We start from the raw sequence: 26,513 nt of genomic DNA on the forward strand, positions 1-26,513 counted from the left end.
TCAGTGAATGGCTCAGTGTTGTAGTGACTGCATTCCCCCCTAAATTAGGGGCTCAATTAGAGTAACAAGGGAATTGCCAACAGAAGTCTAAGAAACTAGGCTGAAGACTAGAATGGAAGAACTGGGAATAGCACTCTTTCTCATTTATGTTCAGTCAACCCACACTTTGATTTGGAAATTATGTGGCATCTGTTGCAGCTGCTACCCATTATGTACCACCACTTCTGTGTTCTTTTGCTTCCCTTAGAAAGAGGGAATTTTGGAATCCATTTCTATCAGAAATGAGAACTAGGTGAGGAATGTAATCCTACCCAGTGCCTGTTTTTTCTTTTCCCCTTTCTGTCTCCCCAATCCAAGTGCTTTTACTGGAGCCAAGCTTTCCTTTTTAGGATTAGAGCTCAGCTGGGGGAGGTATCTGTGAAGAGGTACACTGCCAACTGCAGGGAAGAATTCTGCGTTGCTCTCCTGTGCTCACCCCATTGCTCTTAAAAAGAGCCCCCACTGCCCCCTAGTAGGGGGCAGACCTTTAAAAAAAAATACATAGATCTGCCACTTCCATGGGTAATTTGGCCCTTATTTTCCATATTTGGTAAAAAAAATGCATTTTCTGTTGGCTTCCAGAATCTTCCCATGGTGACATAGATGTGACCTTTTGTGTGGCCATTATCCCCCCCCCCCCCAGCAGTTATGCATGTTTCTATCCCAATTCTCCATTATTTTGCATAGCATAAGGCTACTGAATATTAAGTTTATTTGAAGAGTAAAATGTTATATCGCTTCACATCCCATTGGGCAAATGAAAGGAGGTCAGCAAGAACTAATAACTTGCTGTAGTCTGCAGTCTAGAAAGAATCTTCTAATAGCTGAGGAATTTCACACAGTCAGATGTTTTTAGTTGCTTTCCTTTAGAATGTTGTGAAAGACATTCAAGACTGACTCTGTAGGAGGACTCTTTTTAAGAACAAATAATGCCTGTCAGAAAGAAGCATTTTACAACTCTTCTTTCACAGCCTCTATGCTTTTTCTCACATTGTGAGCTATTCTCAAAGTTGCATTGCTTTCCTCCTGTGTGCCAATGGGATGTGCTATTCAGAAAGAAACAGAGTAGACACCTTTTCAATTTATATTGTTATGGTCTGTCATTGCTGAATATTGATTGGTAAAACTATAATAGTTCCACATTGATGCTGGCAATGATAAACACATATCCTTCCCGTAACTTATGTTTAAGATTATACTGGTGCTCAGCTATAAGCACAATGGAAGATTCTTCCGCTTCCCTTGCAGCCTTTCATGCTTATGGTTGTTGGGTTTTCCCCTAGATTCCGAGATCATGTTTGGGGGCTGCATGGTGGGGCAGATTGATCTTGTGCCCCAAATTCCATTGATTTATATGCTTAATGTATATAAAGAGAATGGTCTGAATCCTATTGTTTATCCCAACTAGAGTAGACCTATTGAATCAATAGATTTTACATAAGTGTTAACTTACCATTCTGCATATCTACTCTAGTTGGGGCTAGTTGCTCCCTTTCATCAGGACATTACCAAAAGTGTTCTAAGGGTCTTAGAGATTCCTTAGCATCTCACCAAATTACAGCTTTTTAGGGACATCCACTACAGCTGAAGTATAGATAGAACCGTTGTTCTTCTTGTTGTGTACCTTCAAGTTGTTTCCATCTTGTGACAACCCTATGGCAAACTTATCATGAGGGTTTTTTTAAAATTTATTTGGAGGAGGTTTGCCATTGCCATCCTCTGAAAGTGTTACTTGCCCAAGGTCACCCAGTGAATTTACATGGCCAAGCCAGGATTTGAACCCTGGTGTCCAGGGTCTTAGTCCATTGCTCAAACCACCACACCATGCTGGCTCTCAAACAGAACCCTAGAGGCATTCATAAAATATGTTGCATATCTAGGGGGTGAGAGAGGTGGATGATTTGACAAATTAAGGTTCGATGTGCATTTCCCCCAGTACAATCATGTAATATAGTGGGGGGGGGGGGGGGAGTTCCCCAATTTTAATAAATGTATTTTTATGTTTTTTCTAGATTATTTTTCTTTCACATGGCTGTCACTTTTTAATTAATATACGTGTTATAAACATTAAACATTTGCCACATATGTAGCAAACCCTTTGTGGGATTCTCTGTACTAAACTGAGTGCTGTAAAGTCTTTATGGCGGGTTACATACCGCCATTTGGGGCGTCCTCTGTCCGTAACAAATGGCGGCGGCCATTCCACACGGCCGCCGCCATATTGACATAGTGGACGCTGTGCGTCCGCACATTGCATGGTGCTTATGACGTCGCGAGTGCGCCATTGGCACCTCGCGGCATCATAACTGCGCCGCAGGAAGAAGCTCCATTTTGGAGCATCTTTTTTGCTCCACGAGGGAGTCGTGTGGTTTGGCTGATGCGACTCCCTCGCGGAGCAAACAGCAGTGCCGGGAGACCGCCGCAAAGCGGCGGTTTGTAACCCACCTATGTTACTATGCTGCTTGATGCATAGTAGCAGTAAGTAGTATAGCTCATTAAAATGTGTTACCATAATGAGTTGTTTCAGAGACTTTCAGTATTTTCAGATTTACTGAGTTTCAGATTCTTGTTTTACAATCATATTAGAAGTGATTCAGTTGTTGAAAGGTTTTGTTCACATATGATCCCCATCCAAGAATTCAAATGTGACACTAAATGAGTCACAAGAATAGATACTAAGGTCCAAAACACACTGCAGAAATAATCCAGTTTGAGGCTGCTTTAACTGCCCTGGCTCAATACTAGGGAATTTTGGGAACTGTAGTTTTGAGACACATTTAGCCTTCTCTGCCAGAGAGCCCTGGTGCCACAATAACATACAACTCCCAAGATTCCCTAGTATTGAGCCAGAGCAGTTACAGCGGTCTTGAACTGCATTATTTTTGCAGTGTGTTGTGAACCCTAGCTTATGTTACATTTCCAAACCTTAAAATGCTTTCCTGTTCATTGATTTTTATAGCCTTCTAGTTGGTTTGTTGGTTTGGTTATGTCTTTTCCAAAACTGGGATCAAGGAGACTCACAGCAAGATAAAAGACACAGGAAGTTACAATATTAAAATGTAATTAAGCAACTTATACTATTAAAATATAGCTGAATTACAGACAATTTAAATGCATATAAGTGAAAAAAGTTCAGTATCCATCTGCTAAAAACTAGTAGAAAGCATGATGGTAGAATGACATGCTGTTAGATCAACATAGTCTCCCTGGGAACGGAGTTATACAGCCTGGGCACAGCCAAAGGAAAGTCCCCTTACCCTTTCCCTGCCACCTGTACTTGTGAAGATGCCAGGAATATGAGACTGGCCTTCCTTGAAGGCCTCAGAGCCCAGGCAGGTTCATACAGGAGTATTATACATGGTCCAGATCAGTAGCAGGCCATTGATTTACCATTTAATCATGTACAAGTCTACTTGTCCCTACTTGTCTACTTAATCCCTACTGAATTCATTGAAGCTTCTTTTCACATGAGTGTCCATTGTACACTTAGCGTCTCATGATTTCTGAACATATGTTTGAAACATATGTAGTGACTTTAAAGCAGCACTCTTACTTCCAGCATTCTTTCCTGCTAGAACAATCCCTGTTTTCCCTCTACCAGGAAGAATCTAACAGAGTAGAGACACTGTGATAAGCAAACACAGCAGTATGTCCTGGGGTCCTTCTGCAAATGTTTGGATTCACACTGTGTTTGACCTATGAGCTGCTATAGTTCACTGTGGAGTTGTATCATCAAACAAGTTGCTAAAGAATCCTAAATTAAATTGAGGAGAAACCTTTCACTCACTTGTCCTTTGTAAACAATAAAATAAAATAAAATAAAGTATTTTCCAGGCATATGCAAATCTAAGGCAAATATAATCAAAACTTTAATTGGATAGGCTGCAGGAATGAAAGGACCTAAACAAATAGAAATATAATTATTAGCCTATTTTACCATAGTGATATGTGAAATGTCAGGAACTTGTAGTAAAACTTGTCTCAACCTGGAGCCTGGTACAGACTGATAGTAATGCTTTCTCTGATCTACCAGTGGCTTCCTCTCCTGTAGATCCCAGGAGAAACATTAATCAGAACAAAATCCACAGTTGAATAAAACTTATATTACAGCAATGGGGACATGCAACCCTCAAGATGCTAGCGGAGTATCATCCTTTGCTGTTGGCTATAATGGATAGGGCTGATGTGATTGGCAGGACAATAGCAACATGAGAGCTACATGTTCTCCACTCTTTCTTTGTTTTTGTTTTGTTGTTGTTGTGTGCCTTCAAGTTGTTTCTGACTTATAGCAACCCTAATCATGAGGTTTTCTTGGCAAAATTTATTCAGAGGAGGTTTGCCATTTATCTCCAGAACTCTTAATGAGGCTGAAAAAACTCACCACCACCAAGAAGTAAGGACTGAAGGAAGAAAAAGAAAAAAAAAAAATGAAAATACTGAAAATGGATTAGCAGTTTAAAGATGGAAACTACAGTCTGAATGGGTCATGAGTGGGTATTTAAATATCAGATTATGCTGAGTAATGTATAAAGGGACAAAGAAGGCAAGAACGAGATTTCATTTCTGAAAACCCAAAGGCCACCTTATCCCAAGATCTGTTTTTGTCTTGGTTGAAGCACACAGATTCCTGAGTTGTCATAGAGCAGGACAGAGAAACATGAGAATCTTTATCTGCATAAAGATGGAAATTAGGAAATGTGCTAGATAGAAAAGTCAACTGAAGTAACATTTGGAAGTATTCCTTATAAGTTGAAGGCAGTTGTCATCATTTGAGTCCTTACCCCTAGTACCAGCAGCCTGTAGTGTAGTTGCTATAGTGTCTAAAGACTCTCATCTAACGGACTACAGTTTTGGCAAACGTCTAACTGGAAAAATATATAGTTCACTCGCTTTATTGGCTGAACTATATCTGCCACTAGTAATGACAAGTCTGTTCTGTCCATTGCATATATGTGCACTAAAAATTGGCAGTTATATTAGGCAATATACTTGCACAGTTGTTCAGAGACCTTGAGAAATTAAGGGGGGCAAATGTGTGGAGTCTGTAATTGGACTCTGTTTATTACTTAGTCAATATATGTTGTTACCTGATAATAAACATCACCACTCAATAGAAATAAAATGCTTGTTGCAGTATGAGCCTGAACCACTTTACAATTTAAATTGTACCCACTTGCTACCAATGTAACCAATATTTGTTAGTCTGAACAGAATGCTGTCCCCAAAAATCTGTATAAGAGAATGTTTTAAAAATTCATTTTGCTCTTAGTTGAGAGGGGATGCCATGGCAATGATGAAACATAGATTATAGTTTATCCATAACATGGCAAGCTTTAGCACAAGTGCTGCAAGTAAGCTGATAAAACTAAGGTGACTCATGCCCAATTCCTTTTCTATACAGGTGATTTAGTACTACAGCTATGCTTTTGTTCTGAAGCAGAAAATGAAAAACACTTGTTACACATTTTATTTCTTTTGATCATTTTTGCATAATTTTTCAGACTGCCCTGTGAATTTATCCCATGTAAGAAGCTATCCCACCATGACATCTATTTATATGCAGCACTTAAATTTTAGACTTAGTACTGTTAATACCCCATATTCTGTAAAACGTACCAGCGAAAAGATGTTTTGCATCCCTTTATTAGTGTGGAATTTATGAATTAGGAAATCTCATTGTTTAAACGGAAATAAGACAAGTTTGAACTCTCTGCTTAATTTATTGCTTTTATTTATGAAGGCTGAAATCCTGTGTGAATTTATGTGGAAATTAATTTCATATACTAACACAGTCAAACTTTTTAAATAAATATGTACAGAACTTTGCTGTAAGTCCCACACAACATGTTGTAGAGTAACTAGGGCTGAATCTACAGAAATAATGCAGCTTGGTACTGCTTTAATTGCCATGGCTCCAGATCCCTCTAACAGAAAAGTCTCACAAACTACAAATCCCAGAATTTCATAGCATTGAGCCATGGCATTATTTCTGCAGGGTACATTCAGCCTGGGTTGCTGTGGAAAGGACATCTCCATCACTACCTCCCAGGAGCTTGGAAAAGTTACTTTTTTGGCTTCTTGAGCAACATGGCCACTGAGCAGATTGGCATGAGAGATTCTGGGAGTTAGAACCCAAGCAAGGAACTTTCCAGAGTTCTGCTAGCCTCTACTAATTGTCACTGTTACAGGAGATGAGGGCAAAGCCAACAGCCTCTTTGATGAGAAGACCCACCTCTCTAATCACAAAACACCTCAAAGTTTCTCCCTTTGTGCTGACATGGGCTGATTTTGGTAGGGTTGTTTAGAATAGGAAAAGTCTTTGGTTGGTCCTTCTCTACCCCTCTGGCAAGAGCAGTGAATTTTGGTGCCTGTATGAACAATTGCACAGAATTTGAGAATGTCTAGTGGTACCTTCTAGAAGAGCTTCTCAATTTCAATTATATTCAACCCAAGAGCTAGTGTTAGTTGTCAGGTATTATGGGAATTCTTCAGTTTATCACAATTTGGAAAGGCTTCTTTTAAAGGTTGTCTTTGAAAATTATTTAACAAGAATTTTTGCTATTTAGTTGCTGGTATTTATTTATGTAATTGCTGGAATGTATAATATTAGTTAATATCTTTAACATAGGGTTTTAAATCTTATTTAAATGTTACAGCAGGACTTTGTTTCCAACTTATTGCCACCCTAAAGCAAACCTATCAAAAGAGGTTTGCCATGGCCTTCCCCTGAGGCTGAGAGCATGTGACTTGTCCAAGGTCACCCAGTAGTTTTCCAGGTCGAGTAGAAAACCGAACCCTGGTCTCCAGATTCCTAGACCAACACTCAAGCCACCATGCAGGGCTATATCTCTATTAGCATTTTAATGGCTATCTGGAGATTCTTCACATTTGTCTATTAGAAATTCTGGAAGGGGCACTTTGATCAATGTAATAGCAATCCTTAAAGTAAATAAAAAGAGCATGTAAGCTAGCTAGCATCTTAACAAGGAAAGGATGACTCCCAACTTCTCTTTTAGCATGAGTTCTCTTGCTGCAGTATATTTACTGCTGACAGATAACTTCCATAAAGATTTAAATGTTACACTTCATTTAAAATAAATGAGCCATCTGAAGAAATGACACAGATGGTTACTGAATTATATAAGTATATTTTGATTATTTACATAGAACATCAAGCACAGTTGTGCAGTATAAACCAAACATACTTCAGTGTAAGTCCAATTATGTTCAAAGAACCTTGTACTGATGTCATCTTTTGAAACTGCTATTAGAGATTATCTATCAGTGGACTAAGTCTAAATGGAGACTGTAGATACAGAGATAGTCTCGCACTGCACATGAGGTCATTTGGGATAAAAATGTATGCAAAATAAGATTTTTTTGGCTTAAATCTCTCTCTCTCTCTGTCTCTCTCTCTCTCTCTCTGTGTGTGTATTAATTTAAGTTTTCTCCCTCTAAAAAAACAAAAACAAATCTGGTCTAAATGAAAATAAATGTATCTGGATATACAAAACAGGAAACCATGCCAGAGTGAATCAGTTTTAAGCAGTTTATTTTACAAAAGTACAAGTGTGAACTTTAGTTAGTGGGTGGTTTATTTATTTATTTACTGTTTTTATGCTTTTTCTGTGTGTCATCATGAGTGCCCTTTTAAGCAGTGAAGCAATCTGTTGGTATTATATTTCAGTCACAGTAAAACATCCCCAAAACAGTCTTACCATAGTAAAATACCTTGAGATGACTTTGCAATATCAAGCCCCAGGGCCATTGGTTTGTATTTCAAGACTATATGTTGCATGCAAGGATTTAGAGTTAAGTTCCCACCAACTCCAGGTAGGGCTGGGAAAGATTCCACTCTGAAATTCTGGAGAGCTGCTGCTTATCATGTAGATCAGGGGTAGGCAACCTGTGGCCCGAGGGCCGGATGCGGCCCGGCAAGGCCTTGGGACCGGCCCCAGCCCGGTCCTGCCGCCGATTGCCGCCGGAGCCTTTGGCCTCTCACGTGAGGGCGTGGGGCCTTTGGCCTATCAGGAGGAGGCGGGCAAGGGGGGGCAAGTGGCGGGCAAGGGGGGCAATTGTCTATCGAAGCCTCAGAAACATGCATTTATATTAACATTTTTTAAAAATCAGCAATTTTTTTCGCGTGTCCTCCATTTTTTAAAAAAGGTGTCCTCCATTTGAAAACTTTGTCCTGGTTTATTTATTTTATTTTATTTTATTTTAAATTTTTTTTAATTATTTATTTTTTGGCGTCGGTCCCCCAGTTGTCTGAGGGACAGCAACCCGGCCCCCAGCTCAAAAAGTTTGCCTACCCCTGATGTAGATAGACAATAATAAACTAGATAGTCTAAGTTGATTGGTGTAAGGCTGGTTCCTAAACTGACAATTTTAAAAAAATGGCTATCAGTAATTTTCTTTGAAAGACTGGTACTCTTCACCTTTTCACTTCCATGTTTGCCAGTGTTGTCAGCTCAGAGGTATCCCAGGCCATTTGATTTCAGCACCAAGACCCACCAAGGTTTAATAATGGCATGATAAATTTGTCATCAGTCCCATTTGCCCAGAGTATTTCCCTTTAAAAATCAACAAATATTTATCTAGTTACCAGTTAAGTTGTTCCAGCTCTGCACAGAATTGAAGAAGCTCAGTTTTTCCCACTTATTTTTAACACTGTTGAAAATGCTGCTTCTATGAACATTTAGAAGATGTAGTTCAATGAAAGGAAGCCAGCATGGTGTTGTGTTTTGAGTGTTGATTATGACTCTGGAAACCAGGGTTTGAATTCCAGCTTGGCCATGCCCTTGTGCATGTCATGCTCTCTCAGCCTCAGAGGATGAGAATCGAAAACTCTCTCCAAATAAACTTACCAAGAAAAACCCATATAGGTTTGTCTTAGGGACACCATAAGTTGGAAACAACTTGAAGGCGCACAACAACAACAAATCTAATCAAAGAACTTTTATTTTATTTTATTTATATTTCACTTTTCTTCTGTATTAAGCCCCAAGTGGCTGTTCCTCCAAGCTCTGCTTTAAGCAGAAAACCATCAGAGGTACCCATTCCACAAAAACTTGCAGGAACAAGGGGCCAGGAACCCGTAGTATAATGTACCAGTAATTTTCAAGACAGTGTTCTCACACTGAGATTCTACCTCTTTCCCCTGAAAATTGGAGGAAAAGGCCAAGCCTTGAGATTCTGGCCCTGAAATCTGGGTTTCCTACTTCCAAAAGCATGCCTTTCCCTCTTTCCTTTGGAAATTAAATGCTGCTAAAGGTACTTCCTTGTTCTTTGATAACTGTCTGCTAGTGGTAAATATTACATCATACTTCTGGGTGTGTACATTGTGTAAAGAGGTTACAGATGGAAGAACAGCTGGTTTTTCTAGTTACTAAATTGTATAGAGCTCTCTGCAGCAATCCAGTGTAAATGGATTAGAAGAAGCAGTTAAATTCTGGACATGGTAAGGCCTATGTATTTGGAATGCCATTTTTTGGATTATTTTCATGTAAATCAATACAGACACCCCATCCCATTATTTTCCTCTGTTATACTGTCTTGGCGAATAAGAGCAAGAAACCAATTTTGCTTAAGAAAGTTTATCTGTAACTTTAGTGTTCTTTTGGGGAGTGTACTAGCTGCACTAGCTGCTATTTTTGTTTTGCTTCCTGATACAGGGTGTTTCCAGAATAACATGGTTTTCTGTGATAACCTTAAAATATAGCATTAGAAAGGCCTTGTTATCTGATTAGAGGTTATATTGGATCAGGAATGTATTCAAGAATAGATGATGCAGTTCACAAACCACCATCTTCCATTTACAAAAGGGTTATCTTTGAAATTCTTTAAACAGACTGTAATGACATGTTTTCCCAAGATGCTTATGTCATATCTTTAATTTATTCAGACAGTACCTTGAAATCATATTGGTGCCTGGAGAAGGAGCCCTTACACCTTGGGGCCAGGTCTGATCCTCCTGGGACCTGGATCTAGCCATTTAGGTTTCTTCAGGTGGCTGCACCCCTTTCCCCATGACGTCGCTGTTGGTGGATTTTCCAGTTTGATAAAGATTAGGAGTGGAAAGGGCAGCTATCAAAAAACTAGACAAAATCCTAAAGTGTAAAGATATACAGCTGAACACTGAAGCTAGAATCATCCAAGCCATCGTATTCCCCATTACCATGTGTGAGAGCTAGACAGTGAAGAAAGCAGATAGGAAGAAAATTAATTCATTTGAGATGTGGTGATGGAGAAGAGTGCTGAGGATTCCGTAGATGGCCAAAAAGACAACAAAATGGTCAACTTGAAGGTAGCTAACAACAACAACATATATTTTACCATTCTAACAAGTTGAAGTATCTGTCCTAAAGCTTAGTTATACCCTCCAATGCTTCACAGATGAAAACTGTGACATGTGACCAAGTAATGCTAGAGTGTGGTTAAGATGACAAAAGCTATGAGTGAGTAAGAATACACAAGTTAAGAGAGGCTGCAGCAGTTTGCTTTTGATGGAGCCTACTGGGAAGGGCATTCTCCTTGCTGAGTTAATTAAGTGCAAACAACTTCTGCATTTTGCAGAACTGAAGTAAGCTGAGGACAAAGGGGAAAAATGGAAGGAAGAGAGAGAAATGGGGGCCTTTAAAAGCAGCTGAAAATGTGGGACAACAAAGGATTAATTAGGATTGACCCTAGTAAATCAGGACAGTTGGATGGTATGCTTAGTTAGTAATTAGAGCTTAAAATGTGCTGGTATTTTTGGTTTAGAATCTTTGCCTTTAGCCCTGGAAATAGGGTTGCCATAAGTGAGGACCTCCAAACCGGGACAAATGTAGGGCAACATTTTCAAATGTAGGACACATTTTTATAAAAATGGAGGACATGCAAAAAATTGAGGTTTTTTTTTTTAAATGTTAATATAAATGCATGTTTTTAGGCATGATCAAAATGGAGGACATTTTGGCATTATTCTTAGACAGATGGCAGAAATGTACTTGCCCTCGGGTTCAACTTTACTTCTCAGAAGTGTGTACAGTGGTGCCTCGGGTTACGAAATTAATTCGTTCCGCTGTCAATTTCGTAACCCGAAAGGCTTTCGCAAGCCGAATTCCCATAGGCGCTAATGGGGAAAAGCCGCGATTCCGTGTGAAATCGCGCAGAAAAGCACCAAAAGTTTTTTCGTAACCCGAAAAAACTTTCGCAACCCGGAACAATAATTTCCTATGGGTTTTTTTCGTATCCTGAAAATTTCGTAACCTGGGTATTTCGTATCCCGAGGTACCACTGTACTTGGGCAAGGGACTGTGGTTTTTCTTCACTGCGCATGAGTTTGTAAAAATCACAGCAAGTTACATTGGCCGTGCCTCAGAGGCTTGTTGATATCAATATCATCATCATCATCGTCATCATCATCATCATCATCATCATCATCACCACCACCACCATCACCACTATAATTGGCCAAGAAAGGCAGACTTGTTAGCATTCAAAGCACCATAAATACAGAAAAAATGCACTTGCATATATTTAATAATAAAAAATAATGAAAAAATAAATAAAAAACAAGGCAGGGGTGTATATATTTGATAATAAAAATTAATGTAATAAAATAAAAAACAAGCAATAATAAAAATTAATAAAATAAAACAAAAGCAAGCAATAATAAAATTAATGAAATAAAACAAAAACAAGCAATAATAAAAATTAATAAAATAAAACAAAAACAAGCAATAATAAATATTAATGATATAAAACAAAAACAAGCAATAATAAAAATTAATAAAATAAAATAAAAACAAGCAATAATAAAAATTAATAAAATAAAATAAAAACAAGCAATAATAAAAATTAATAAAATAAAATAAAAACAAGCAATAATAAAAATTAATAAAATAAAATAAAAACAAGCAATAATAAAAATTAATAAAATAAAACAAAGCAATAATAAAATTAATGATATAAAATAAAAACAAGCAATAATAAAAATTAATAAAATAAAATAAAATAAGTATTTTATATTTTTAAATATAATTAAGAAACCCCAAAATACCAAGGCAGACCTAATGGCCACTGACTCAGCTTTCCTCCTCCTTCTCCTCCGGCCCAATTCTGCCCTGGCCTTCAGGCACCCTTCCTTCGGCTCCTTCCTCCTCCTCCTCCTCTCCCCCCTCCTCCTCCTAGAAGCGGGGCAGGCGCGTGCGTGGGGAGGAAAGTGGGGCAGGCACGTGCTCTGCCCCTGGCCCCTGCTGAGGCCTGGGCGGCGCACAAGCCCTCACAGTGGGGGCGTGGGGGCGGCAGCGCTTCTGCCGCCGAGGAAGAGGAGGAAGGCGAAGCCAGAGGAGGAGATGGGTTGGCGCCGCAGCAGCCGCATTAGCGGCAGCGGCAATGGCCGGAGCGGGCCCCCAAACCGGGAACAAGGCACGGGTGGGGGCCCAAACCGGACCGGGACCGGGAGGGGCCCCCTGAAACCGTGATTGGCACGGGGGCCGCCGGGTTATGGCAACCCTACCTGGAAAGTGGCCTTCAAAACTTTGGAAACTGACTTTGGCTCTTCTGCTGAAAAAAGTTCCTCATTCTTGGTGGAGACTGGGAAAAATAAGATGAAGGTTTTAAGTCTGTCTAGTCAGATCATAATATTTTCAGATGTTTCATTTGTTGCTTATACTGACCAGAAATCAGTATGTTTCTTTTTTGAGCATCATATTCACAAGCAATTTCTGATTATATTTAATAAAGTAGCACAGTTTAGTTTATTTCAGAGATTAAAATGTCCCAGTATGGTCATACAGCAGTAAGGGACATATCTTATATTGGAAATACTGTATATAGACGACTATAAATCAATCTCATGTATAAGGGCAGGTTTTGTAGCCAAAATTAGAGATTTTAATATGAACTGTGGGTAAATCAATGGTAAAACATAGGGGCATGGAACAAGGATCTAAAAGATGAAGCAAAGGAAAATAGTGGCAAATAGTTTATAATATTCCAGCAGGCATAACTGCTTGGCTCATACTAAAGGTCTAAGACTAGATGGATTAGAGAGTAGAGGAGGGCTCAGTGCTTCCAACCCAGATTGTGCTTTTGCCTTTCACCAGAGGTGTTTTCTTTTTATATACAGTGGATACGCTGGGGTTTGGTTCCAAGATTCCCCGTATATAACAAAATCTGTGATATGTTCAAGTCCCATTAAATATAATGACATAGCAAAATGGTGTCCCTTATAAAAAATGGAAAATCAAGGTTTGATATTTGAAATTTATACTTTTTTAAAACATTTTCTAACCGTGTATGCTTGAATCTGTGTATAAGAAGGGTCAACTGTATAAGAGTTTAAGTACTGCACTTACATTGATCCATGGATCAATGTAAGTAATCTATCAAACCAACAAAATCTCATCTATAGTGTATTTCTCCTACGAAATGAATACGAAATACCCAGCAACAAACAACAAAAAATAGATTGGATAATTTCAACAATATGAGAAAGATGACAGCATTTTTAATCTTAAGTGAAACTGCACTCCTTAGTTCATTGCCAAATGAAGGATTATATAATTAATTACTACACACCAAAAGCAGATCTAGCCATATAACAGAATAATTACATAAATAAAGATGAATGTATGCTCTAAAAATTGGTCTGGCCATGTGTTGGAACAAATTAGATTACTCTTGCTTTTAGTTTGACTTGTAATGCAAATTGAACTCACCACATGCCTAGCAAACATCTGTTTTGTGATGGAAGTCCCATGACATTCAGCGGTAACCACCCTCAGTTGGAAAAATCAGAGCTTTCTCCTGCTATGAGTTACTGTAATATTTGTATGCCAGATCTGAGCAAAGATAGTAAATGTTGCATATATCTACACTAAAACCTGTAAAAATGGAGAGGATTAGCTATTGATCACTCTTTTGAAAGCATTAAAGTGCTGTTTAATTTATACTTTAGTAAAATGCTGTTTGTGTTAAAATAATTCTTTGTCCTTATCATTTTTCAGGTAATAAAGTAAAAGGATTTGGAAAAATTATTACTGTGAAGATCATCTATGAATGAGGAACTGCAGCATGTTCAAGAATTGCAGCAAAGCTTTAATGGACACTACAGTTATTAAAATTAAAAAATTTTCCCCCTATATAAATATGTTTGCTCCTGTCAGAAGATCTTCTAACCTTTTAATGCTTGGTAGTGTACAATGATGTGCCTTTAAATTCCACATCACTCCTGGAAAATACATATAACACACAACAATACAGTTGAAGCAACATGTCTAAAAATCTGGAAATCATCAATTTGACCTTTTTACTGGACCATGAAAGAGAAACTATTTTGGGAGTACTAAAGAGAGACGAATACTTGAAAAAAATTGAAGATAAAAGGATCAGGTAATATTCCCAAATTCATCTTTTTCTGGGTGTAAATTTCTGATTTAAATCAGGAATCATATTGTGAAATCATGATATACATTGTAAATCATATAAATCAGTGCAAAGGCATTGTATAATCTGTAACCTTTCGCATTTTTAGTACAATATTCCAATATACATGCCCAGACATTTTAGAAAATATGTCTGCATTGACATTTTTATTAGATATAATACCACACTGTATCATATCTGGACATATATTTTGAAGTGATTTTTGTGAATCTGGTTTATTATATGTGGCTAGTATTAATCATGCTATTTCAAATGTCTACGTATATGTATGTGTCAAAACTTTCTAAAACTTACAGTTGTATAATTGTTAAAAACTATTTTGGCAGTGTATGATTTCTTGAGACAATATTTTACCACCATTGTTGTCTCATAGTTATAATCTGGTTCATAGCCTCTGTTCTCTGACCTATAGATCAAACTTGCTGTAGACTAAGCAGATGGCCTTGTTGTTTAATATTTTGAGAGCTTGTTGACTATTTGTATGCACTACTTAGTAATTTAGTTTCTAAATCAGTGTAGTATAGTTTGATGTGTATGCATATACACATACGCAAAGTATACTGGCTCAAGTTGACATCAATCATCTATGTTAACATAAAAGCTATTCTTTAGTTTTAAGAACCTGTTGACTAGTATGTGCTAACATGTGGTAAAAAGTAATGCTTAGGAGAAATCAGTATGCTTCTTGTTCTGTCAGTATAACAGGAAATTTTTATTAATTCAGGGACAGGAACATTATACATTACTAAGAGGAGATGATAATTGCAAAACAGCAAACTTTTTTAAACGTAATAATTCTATTTCTTTGCATCTCCTGGTAACAAGCTATGTATATTTGCACTCCTTAAAAGCAAACAGTTCTCATGAAGAGGACAGAAATGAGTATCTAATAGGTAATAGGCTGCACACGGGGCTGAAAAATTATCAGCTCAAAACACTAGTCTCAAGCCTTACAAGTCAGTAGGCAGGGAAGCATCTGATACACAGCTTGCTTTGTAGATTTAGTCATTTCTAAAGTCACTAAATTAACATTGACTAAGGCTTACCTGACTATATGTAAGATCAGTGGTAAGTAACGTAAGTAGATCAGATAAAAGATAAAGGCTGCAATCCTATGCAGTTCAGCCTAGCGTTGTTGTCAACTTTGACTTATGGTGACCCTATGAATAAGAAGCCTCCAAATCACACTGTTACCAACAGTCTTGGTCATGTCTTGCACACTCAGGGCCATGGCTTCCTTGATTGAGTCTATTCATCTAGAATGTAGTCTTCCTCTTTCCTGCTGCATTCCATCTTGCTAAGCATTATTATCTTTTCTAGGGAGTTGTGTCTTCTCATGACATATCCAAAGTAGGACAACCTCAGTTTAATCATCATGGCTTCTATAGAGAGTTCAGAACCCTTTCTGTTGTCTTTTGGCATTCCATGCAGAACTATTCTCTAACACCTCATTTAAATGAGCTGATTCTTGTCCTGTTTGCTTTCTTCACTGTCCAGCTTTCACAACCATATATAAAAATGAAAAGAATGATGGCACAGAGAATCCTAACTTTAGTATTCAATTATATATTTTTACACTTGAGGATCTTGTCTAGTTCCTTCATAACTGTCCTAGTCATCTTCTGATTTCTTAATTACAGTCTCCATTCTGATTCATGATTGACCCAAGGTATGGGAAATCTTGAAATATTTCAATGTCTTCATCATCTGCTTTAAAGTTACATAAATCATCTGGTCTGCGGTCATTATTTTTGTTTTCTTAATGTTCAGCTATGCTCAGCATAGCATAGTAGGTCCACATATTGAACAGCCTCTGAAGCCCCTCATGGCCATTCCCTGCTTCGTAGAAAGCTCCAGGATTGCAGAAACATCTGGCAGTGTCCCTATAGCCAGAAATGAAATGATTACAGCAGTGCTGTGACCTTTGGGGACCCCAGTGGATCTCAGTGCAAATGTCATTGTTTTATGTCTCACTTTGGGGAGATGCTTCTGCAAGCCTGCCTGCTCCCCATGAATCAAGGAAAGTCTAGGGAGGACTTTTGGTTCTGTAGTGAGCAGCAAGAAGGGAATACTAACCTGTTCAGTATTCCCCACCCCCCCAAAAAGGACATATTTTTAACAGGATGCCAGCTTGCATTTAATGGCATGATCGATATGAAATCCATGTTAATGGAATTTGGGAACACTGTAATTACTAGTATAGATATTGAGATAAATATCTATACTGGTATATTACAGTGTTCCAGAACTACACTTCTGGCTTTAGTCAAAAAACGTTTTTAGACTGCAGTAGTAACTGAGCTGTAAGTAAGGCTATTTTACTGATGCACAATCTTCTCCTTCTTCTTCTTCTTCTTCTTTTGCTTAGTATTTAACGCAGTTAGACGGTGGTTGTTTAGAAGCTTTGCTGTTGGTAGATTAAGGTCTGATGACTCATTTGTTTCCTCCATCTCCTGTAATCTTGGAACACTTAATTCTTCCAATTTTGAAATCAGCGCATTGTCACAGTCATTTAGTGATTCACTCTTCAAGGCACTGCAAGGAAATAGGGAAGGAAAATCACATCAAATACAGCTGTTCAAACTTATGGTAATCTAAAGCACTGGTGAAGTTGAGCATTTTTGTTTGGTTATGCTTGTGTCTTCCTCTTTCTTTAAGGACTTCAGAACTGCTTTCCTAGGGTTCCCAGATGGTTCTTTCCATACAAATACTGTCCTCACCTGAACCCAACTGGCTTCACAGAGAGACATATCTTAGGTGACTTCAATTGATTCTGTAAGCCCACTTGTGGTAATTTTCAAGACTCACCCATCTTTCCCCTTGAAATCATGCCACATAATTCAGATGGATATGAGTCACAAGAGTATTAGCAAGTGCTTTCAGCAAGTAGTTGCAAATAATTAATTTCAAATGAACCAAGTGGCTTGTTTTCAGCCGGGAAGGGAACCCCTGCTTTTCCCAACATGGAAGGCACCATGTTGGGAAAAGCATCTCTAGACACTCATGAGCAGAGCATGAGGGCAATGCTCAATTCCTGGTTTGTTGCTTGCTCCATATTGTTGTGTGCCTTGAATTCATTTCTGACTTAAGACTACACTAAGGTGAACCTATCATGGAGTTTTCTTGGCATGATTTATTCAGAGGGAGTTTGACTTTGCCTTCCTTTGAGGCTGAGAGAGTGTGACTTGCTCAAGGACACCCAGTGTCCCACTACACCATGCTAGCTCCAAGTTGCTCTGTATAGTTAAGAGGCATATTGTCTCTGAAGGGGAAAATTCAGTTTACTTTTAAACACATTTAATTGTCCCCTAGAATGAAACAAAACTAAACATGGTAAATCACCAGCCAAGCTTTAGTAAAGTTATTTTTGCACCATATCTCCCAGAATCCTCTAACCAGAGTTTTCAAATCCTGGTTACTGCTATATCTGCTTGAATTCTAAGAGGTCATTGCTATGAGGTAGTCACAATTCTAGTCTATTTACATCTTGCCTGGGCCACAAGTCTGACAGAATTGCATTGTGCTGCTTGGCCAGATCTGGCGGAATCAAATTAATTTTACAACATAGTTCTAGATAAAAAGTGTTAAATTTGTAGATGTGGGTGGAGAGAGCAGCATATAAATTATTTTATCATTATCCTTCTTGAAGTATACTTTAATTTTTGCATCAAGTCTCATGAATTTTTATAGCTTTCAGAAGTTTTGATTTTCTGGAATACTCAGTCTCTAGAGAAAATGCATGTAATTCAGCATTTCTGCTTCAAACGTTTTCTGGACCAGAAATTACTTTGCTATCTGAACTATTGCAGCTCTGTAAGATTTGTATAAATGAGCAGAGAAAGGCCCATGGGAGATGTCAGGATGCTTAGTTAAAGCCATATTATGATATCTAAAGTATAGCTGCTGCAAAATATCCCTTCCCAATCAGCAGTGAGGTGTTAATGTGAACTTTGTGGGGACTGAAACAAACAGGATACAAATGTGCCTTTGCTATAGTGGTGTCAACTACACATAGTTCAGGGACATAGCCAAGGGGGGGGGGGGTCTTGGGATCCGAACCCACCTCCTTCCATTAGAAAAATGAATGGTGTGTGCTGCTGCGCTGCCGCACCCAAGCCCCATTATAATGGTGGCACTTAGTCTGGATCCCCCCTTCCTAAAATCCTAGCTACGTCCCTGCATAGTTGTAAATTAGTACACATATTCCAGCCTTGTTATGTAATGTAATAGTCCAGTGTAAGGTAGCACTCTTTAACACACAGCAATTCTTTTTACATGGTTTGTGTTCTTTTGAGCCTCAGCTTGCATAATGAGGTTGCATTACTCTTTGCCACCAATGAAAAAATTAGGTTGTCTAAACCTTTCTGTAGGGGTGATTAGAAAGGCTTTATTATCCAAGTCTTAGATTATTCTATTTTCTTTGACAATATTTACTAAACATTTGTCTGTATATGTCCCTAAATATGCTAGAACATACTGCAGAAGTAATGAAGCCTTTCTAAAACTCTCCCCACACTTACAATTAGCATTACACTCATGTGTATATCTTAGATTCTAAAATGATATACCTTAAAATCTCTTTTTTAGCAACTGCAAGTTTCCCTCAACCCCAATGGCATGTGATGGGTGTTGGGAGATGGCAGTTAGAAAAATACTTGGGTCAGTCCATGAGGATATGGCTTTAGCCAGAATGATAGCAGAAAGGACTAGAATCACATTTGAATAAATTGTACCCCACAGTTAAATACTGAGATGTTCTCTAAAGGCTGTTCTTTTGATTTTGACACCAAAAAAGAGTCTTTTAAGTAGGATTTCATTAATCATTTGAGAAGATTAATATAATGTTATGCATTTAATTTATGAAACATGTCTATAGGCTGAAATTGAAACGAGGCCAGTATGTTCCTTAGTAGTACTGAAATTTTGTCACTTTGTTACCCTGACTGGATTTAATAGTTCATAAACATGCATCTTTGTTTCCAGTGGCAGAGAAATTATAACGATTTCAGAATTATCTGTAGCCTTCATCATTCTTTGTTCTTTTCTGCCTTTCTCTGGTTATTAAAGGATTCCTTTCTTCATGCTAATATTCTGTTCTTGAAACTGCAGCTTCTAAAGCTGTGGTCCTTTGCAGAATTTATTTTTTGTATGAAATGGAGAGTAGCTCCCTATATGGTGGTCATTCTATTGCTGAAGATAGTCTGAACTATTGTTGGGCTTGTTCTATGTTTTACCATGCTACAAAACATGATTCTGGGAGCCTAACATTTCCCGCCTGCCTGGATGAGAGTTAAACACTGTGTGTATGTGTGTGTGTAAAAATGACAGGTGCTGTTTATGGATTCCATGGGCTCCCACCATAGGTGCTGTGTTTATCTCATGAAAACTATGAGGGGAATACATCTCTGAAATGTCTAGAGTGCTTTGATTGTGTATTCCTGTATGGCAGGCGGTTGAAACCGATAGCCCTTGTTGTCTCTTCCAATTCTAACTCTATGATTCTTTGATTCTATATCACAGATAACCAAATGTCCAAGAATAGCCAATGACTCTTGTAGAAACAAAGGAAAGTGGCTTTAAATCTCATCTTATCATCTGTGGTGGAGCAAGGTGGCTTGCATCATTTTTCTTCTGTTATATCGCTATACACAGAAAAGATTTTACCTGTTTACAGCATGATTCTAACTATGAATTTTCTTTTCTGAAGTTTCAGAGTCCTTTTTATTCATTCTTTACCAGTGTTCCAAAGTATTTACATGAGCCTTTCTGCATCTTCTGACTCAGTGATTTCTTATTGCGGAATTAGTCACACGGTTTAAAATAGTTCCAGTATTCAAAAGTAGATGAAGAGCTACATTCAGAATTTACTATCTATTTTTCAGCTAATATGTTAATGCAGCTTAGAGTGATTGGAATCCATTTTATTTAATGTAATTCTCAGCACTTGACACTTTGAATTCAAATGTGTGAACTGACTCCACTGAAAAGTGTTTTGCTCTGAAAATTCTGAAAGAAGACTTGATTTGTGATGGCACATTCACTTATGAGTGAGTTTTAGAAATCTTCCCATGAAATGGAGATTTTTAATGTATCAACCATTTTATGAAGTGACAAATTATTGCTTCTAGAAACCTTTTTAAAGGAAACTTCTGTTTGTTTTTTCTCAAGGAAATTGAAGAATGAGTTATTGGAAGTGAAACGGAAGGGTGGGCGGCATCACCAACACCAGCTTGACAACAGCAGGGTCTGCATTCGCTGTCAGAAAAATTTGGGCTTAATCTTTGATAGAGGAGATCTCTGCCCAACATGTGGACACAGAGTTTGTAGCAAATGCCGTGTCGAAGGAATGGATGGCAACTGGAAATGCACTGTGTGTGATAAGATTGCGTAAGTTGTTTTTTTTTTAAGTGGCCACATTTTGGAAATTCACATTACTGATCTCATGTTATATTATTGACAAGCAGCATGAAAGTTTAGGCAGTGAAGAGGGATGAGATAGTAAAAATATACCATATATACTCGACTATAAGTCAATCCCATGTATAAGTCGGGGGCAGGTTTTGGGGTCAGAATTATGGATTTTAGTATGACCCATGGATAAGTTGAGGGTAAAACTTTGAGGCTTTCTCAGTGTGTATATGTATGCATTACGGGAGGACTCTTAAAAGAAGCAGCAGTCAATCACTCACTATGGAGCATTCATTCCTGAGCTGCACAGGAGACAGAAGAGGGAGGTATGGCTGGGTGGGTTGGTGTCTATACAAGCTTATGCAAGAGGAACTCTTAAAGCAGCAGCAATAACCCTCTACTGTCTCTGCATCCCCAGTGGCTGAGGAAAGAGAGAAACTGCTCTCCCCACTGCATGGGTAGAGAAATCTGAAAGAGTTGTCATCATATTACCATATTAACCCACATATGCCAACCTAGGTTTTTGGGGTATTTTTTTTACCATAAATTTGTCGACTTCTAGATGAATATATACGGTACTTAGGCTTACTTTGAGCTAAGGAGTCTGAAATTTATAAATTGGGATACATTTGTAACTTGGGTAACAAAGGCGCGTTACAGACCGCCCAAAACGGGCAGTCTCGCACCGCTGCCGGTTGCTGTGTCCAGGAACCGCAGCAGCCAAACCACGCGGTTCCCGGGCACAGCAAGAAAGAAGCGCCAAAATGGCGCTTCTTCCTGAGCCCTGGAAGAGGTGCCGCAAGACGCGAGGCACGCACTTGCGGCGCCACTTCTGGCGCGTGATGTCTGGACACTGTGCATCCGCAACATCAAAATGGCGGTGCCCATCTGTATGCAGCGCTGCCATTTTGACGTACTCGTTACGCGCGAGGGGCAAAGCGCGTCAGGAAGCGCCGCCCCTCACGCATAACGACGGCACCCCATAGGGCCCGTCCGGAATGCGCCAAAGCCTCTAACAAACAAGTTTCTTTCTACAAACTCTTTTTATACTCATGTAAACTGCTCCTTTCTCCATCATTCTCTGTTTAACTGGAGGTTTTTTTTAAGTACCATCAGTCTTGAGAGGATGGTGAAGGAGGATTGGATTTCCAGATTTCCAGTATCATGCTGTAGCAGAATCACTACAGTAAACGATGGACTTCACTGAAGCTTGAGCTATGAAAGAATGGGCTGGTATTGTAGCTGATCCTGCAGTAAATGTGTGTGCTTGCCTACAGTAGGCAAGGTAAACAGCAGCTGCCTCCTGAAACCATTACTGAGTATGTGTGAACAGCAAAACAAAGAGAAAGGGAGAAGGCAGATAGGACTGTCTTATTAGTTATTTCCAGCATGTTAAAGAAGGATATATCTAAATGTTTGGCCAGAAAATCATAAGAAAAGTAGAGTTTGATAAGAACAAAAGTTATCCCTGAATAATTTGGAAAAAGCCTTCAGGTAGTCTGTAGAAGGTTCAAAATGTTTTTGTTTATTAATGCAAGGCTTAATGGATCTCATTTTATTTTACGTGTGAATATTGTTAGTTTTGGATAAAAGGTTTTCTGGAACATCTTAAACTGATTTTTTTTTGTGGTGTATGATCATAACCCTATTTTTTCAATGTTATTTTTGCCTCTGGTATCAAATTTTCTGTTAAAGATGTAATGCCCAGGAACACATCTGCTTTATTAACTGAAGTATATCTGTATTAAACATTTCCATTGGTCCCATAGTAGCATTTCTGCTCTCTGTCAATATTATCATTGTTTCATTAACCTATATATACTATTCACTGTATATTGGTTTTATGGAAATTTTATGTGTATTGTTTTATTATTTTGGTTTTTGCAATGGCCATTGGCCAAAAGCAATAAAGATTGATTGATTAACCTATATATAGCAGATAGGTTGTAAAACTTACTTTTTAAAACTAACAGCCAACATTGCTAAAACATATCCACACCAGCTGGCAGCTGCTAGCTTCCATGACAGTAGGATGGTGAACCCACTGTGGGTTTTAGAGCAAACTTTAAAGGAACCATCCATGCTGCTAAATCCAATTCCCCAAATAGGTGCAGCTTATTTATGGCTCAGAATAAAATCCCAGTTATAGTCACTGGCCCATTGCCATGGAAGTTGGCCACTGCCAGCCCATCCTCTGGTTGGCCTTCTAGGTGCTAATGTGAACATTTAGAGAGGAGGAATATTAGTTCACTTGTTTGCAAATAGGTGTAAACAGCTCTCTTTTCTCCCAAGTCAGATTTCTGTCCTTACAAGCAAGCATCTTGGGATTGGTGGTGGTATAACTCTTAAGAGTTTGAGAATGCAACGAGATCTTGCAACACCTTAGGGAGTAGCTGAAAGAACGAGAGAGAGATGGAAAGAAATAAGTTCGTAACATATGTTTACATAGACTTAAGTCTATTTCTTCAGATGCATAAGAATGCAAAGGGAATTTGAGTCTCAAAGATGCTACAAGATCCTTTTGCATACTAACATGGCCATTCTTAAAGAGTTAGTTCATGATATGATTGACTTTACTGAAACAAACCATTCTCATCTGATGCTAGTAGAAGGAGCTGTACTTTGCTATTCATGATGGACGTAATTGATAATTTGGGATGGCTGGGTTTCCTACTGCTTAAAGTTGGCAAGTGGTTGGCAAAGAAAAGGAACTTTATGTTCCCTGTGTTACCATGGTATGAAATGAGAAGTGGAATGCGGAAGGTTTGCTAGTAACTAACACCTTATAGATTTTTTTGTGTGGGCAGAACCTGACATGAGCCTCAATAATAATGTTTACCACATGTTGTGATATGTAAAAGTAGTCTTTGTCAGAGCACTATAATGGCTGCCAGCACCATAAAAATGGTCAAATGAAAGACAGAGTATTTTGCATCTCCTGGTACCTCTGATTAATAAATCATTTCAGTTGCTTGTTAGGCATATCTCAAGAATCAAAAGCTCCTTGAGTTTCAGAATATGCAGAAATAAAATTATAATAATAAAGCACTTCATTATGTTGTGTAGGTTGGCAATTAAATACAAAATGATTTAAAATTTCTAAGCATTCTGGAACTGAGTATAAGCAGTGAAAGACTTGAAAGAGAAATGCTAAATTTAGGAGCTTAGCAGTACATAAGAGTTTTAAAGGTACCTGTATGGTTATTATTATTATTAACCTTTATTTCCTGTGAAATATACTACAGTGGTTTAAATATTGCTACGTTAATCAGCTTAAGGTTATGAACTTGTTGGTGCTAAAACCTTCACTCTTGCCTGGCACTCTCCATGTAGTTTCTACCTGTTTTTAAGGTGCCTTTCTGCAGAGCTTTAAAGCAGCATAGTGTTTAAGATCATCCCATCCCTTGTTCAGGGGTGCCTTCTGCATTTCTGTGGGGACTGATTCAGACTCCACTGATGCCCTGTCTGAATTGAATATATGTTCTAGAGCATGCTGAACACTGCATTTCAGGGAAGAGTTGGTAATGGTGGGCTCACAATTTAGTAGTTTAGTATGCTTGGTATTCCTATTGAAGAGCTCCTTGTGTTCATCAACAAACAGTTGTGACAACCATCTTTTGCTACACCCCACTGACAGCTGCGGATCTAACTGTTTAATAGTGCCGCTATATTCTGCTTTGGTCAGGCCCCACCTGGAATATTGTGTCCAGTTCTGGACACCACAATTCAAAAAGGACATTGAGAAACTGGAGCATGTCCAAAGGAGGGTGACTAAAATGATGAAGGGTCTGGAAACCTATGAGGAATGACTTAGGGAGCTGGGGATGTTTAGCCTGGAGAAAAGAAGATTAAGAGGTGATATGATAGCCCTGTTTAAATATTTGAAGGGATGTCATATTGAGGAGGGAGCAAGCTTGTTTTCTGCTGCTCCAGAGAACAGGACCTGGAACAATGGATTCAAGATGCAGGAAAAGAGATTACACCTCAACATTAGGAGGAACTTCCTGACAGTAAGGGCTGTTTGACAGTGGAACACACTCCCTCAGAGTGTAATGGAGTCTCCTTCTTTGGAGGTCTTTAAGCAGAGGCTGGATGGCCATCTGTCAGGGATACTTTGATTGAGAGTTCCTGCATGGCAGGGGGTTGGACTGGATGGCCCTTGTGGTCTCTTCCAACTCTCCGATTCTATGATTCTAAGCCCAAATCTGCTCTGATCATGGAAAAACCAAAGAATCAATGGCGGGTTACAGACCACCCATTTGGGGCGGGCTGTACTCGCCCCTTTCCCCGGAGTATCGGGGACTCAGTGGCCAGCGCTGAGGCCCTGATCCGCCGCTTTTCAGGCTGCGGGGAAGCGGCAAAAGGCCCCTTCCCCGCAGCCTGGAAAGGGGTGTCCTTGGGGCTTCAAGCCCCAAGGATACCCCGCGGCAGCGGGGAGGAGGAGAAAGGGGCCGCTTGGCCCCTTTCTCCTTTGGTTCGCTGAGCGCAGCCATCTGAAGGCTGCGCCCAGCGGACCAAACCAGGAAGGAGCTCCGAAACGGAGCGCCTTCCTGCTCCGCACTAAGGGCGCACTAAGTGCCCTGGCGCGGAGCAAGGACGTCACGTCCGCGCCGCCCCGTATAGAGGCGGCACGGTCGTGACGTCCTCATGGCGGCGGCCGTGTGGAACAGCCACCGCCATTTTGTGCATGTGGAGCGTGCACTAGGGTTAGTGGGGTGCGGAAGCACCGCCCCTTTCTAACCCTAGTGCGCGCTCCGCACACACAAAACGGCCCGTTTGTAACGGGCCTATATGAAGACCACAGGGTTCACAGGAGATTGTGTAGAAAATCCTCCCTCCTTATACTTAGCTTTACTACCCTACTTTCCTCAAGGTGATTCTTTCCCTTTTGTCTAGTGGAAAGGGGAAGACTTGCACATGCACCTTTAGATCTTTAAATCTGACCTCTTGTTTTCTACATATTTGGAAGCAGATTTAGGTATAAACGCATGGATCTATAACTATCTACTATGAGCTATAAGCAATACAAAATAGATTATGCTTAGTAGAGTCTCAAAAGAATATTAGGCTGCTAGTTGTTCCATACCTAATAAATTCATATTTTTCCAAAAGTTAGATGCATCAATATTTTAAAGAAGCAGCCAAAGCATTTTCTTTTGTGTGAAAGCAAATTAAAAATTTTGGCTTCTAATCTTGTGAAATGCCCTTCTACTTAGTAGATAACACTAATTATAGCAGACAGTTGTCACATTCAATAAGAAAGTTGTACATTTGGATTTAGGCAGCAGCTTAAGAAGGATTAATTATGATTCAGAAGGCAAATATATATAAAATACAATTCCAGTAAACTGATTTGTCTTAGTCAAAGGAATTTACTGCTATATAGTGTTGTTGTTTAGTCTGGGAGGTGAAGAAGAGTCCTTTCAGTAGTGTTCTTACCAGTTGTCTTTCTTTATCAAATGTGATGCTTGCAGCTGGCCAGGTATTTCACAGAATCAAATCCCAATTCCCATGCTGGTGTGGTCGTCACGATGGAAAGCTAGACATTTTATGTGGTTTTATTTCCATAATGGTGATAAGTATTTAGAGCACAGTTTGACCACAAATTTAAGTACAAAAAGTTGCAGGCGGAA

At 39.0% G+C, this 26,513-nt stretch overlaps 1 protein-coding gene across 4 annotated transcripts in view; it reads left to right on the plus strand.

The window, feature by feature from the left end:
• SYTL5 (synaptotagmin like 5) overlaps positions 1 to 26,513 on the plus strand; it is an 80,094-nt gene that overhangs the window by 13,902 nt on the left and 39,679 nt on the right. For 3 of the 4 annotated variants that reach the window (XR_016280205.1, XM_089511825.1, XM_089511826.1), the window contains exons 2-3: positions 14,034 to 14,418; positions 20,641 to 20,859. Coding sequence is in view for 3 of the 4 variants with exons in the window: in XM_089511825.1 (XP_089367951.1) it covers positions 14,300 to 14,418; positions 20,641 to 20,859 (338 nt within the window). In the remaining variant the exon portion in view is untranslated. Of the gene's footprint in view, positions 1 to 14,033; positions 14,419 to 20,640; positions 20,860 to 26,513 lie in introns of those variants that run through there. The other variant, XM_089511827.1, reaches the window with a different exon arrangement.

The sequence above is a fragment of the Sceloporus occidentalis genome, unplaced genomic scaffold (genome assembly GCF_023333645.1).
Source record: "Sceloporus occidentalis isolate IW3139 unplaced genomic scaffold, rSceOcc1.0.p SCAF_2, whole genome shotgun sequence".
Lineage (NCBI taxonomy): Eukaryota > Metazoa > Chordata > Lepidosauria > Squamata > Phrynosomatidae > Sceloporus > Sceloporus occidentalis.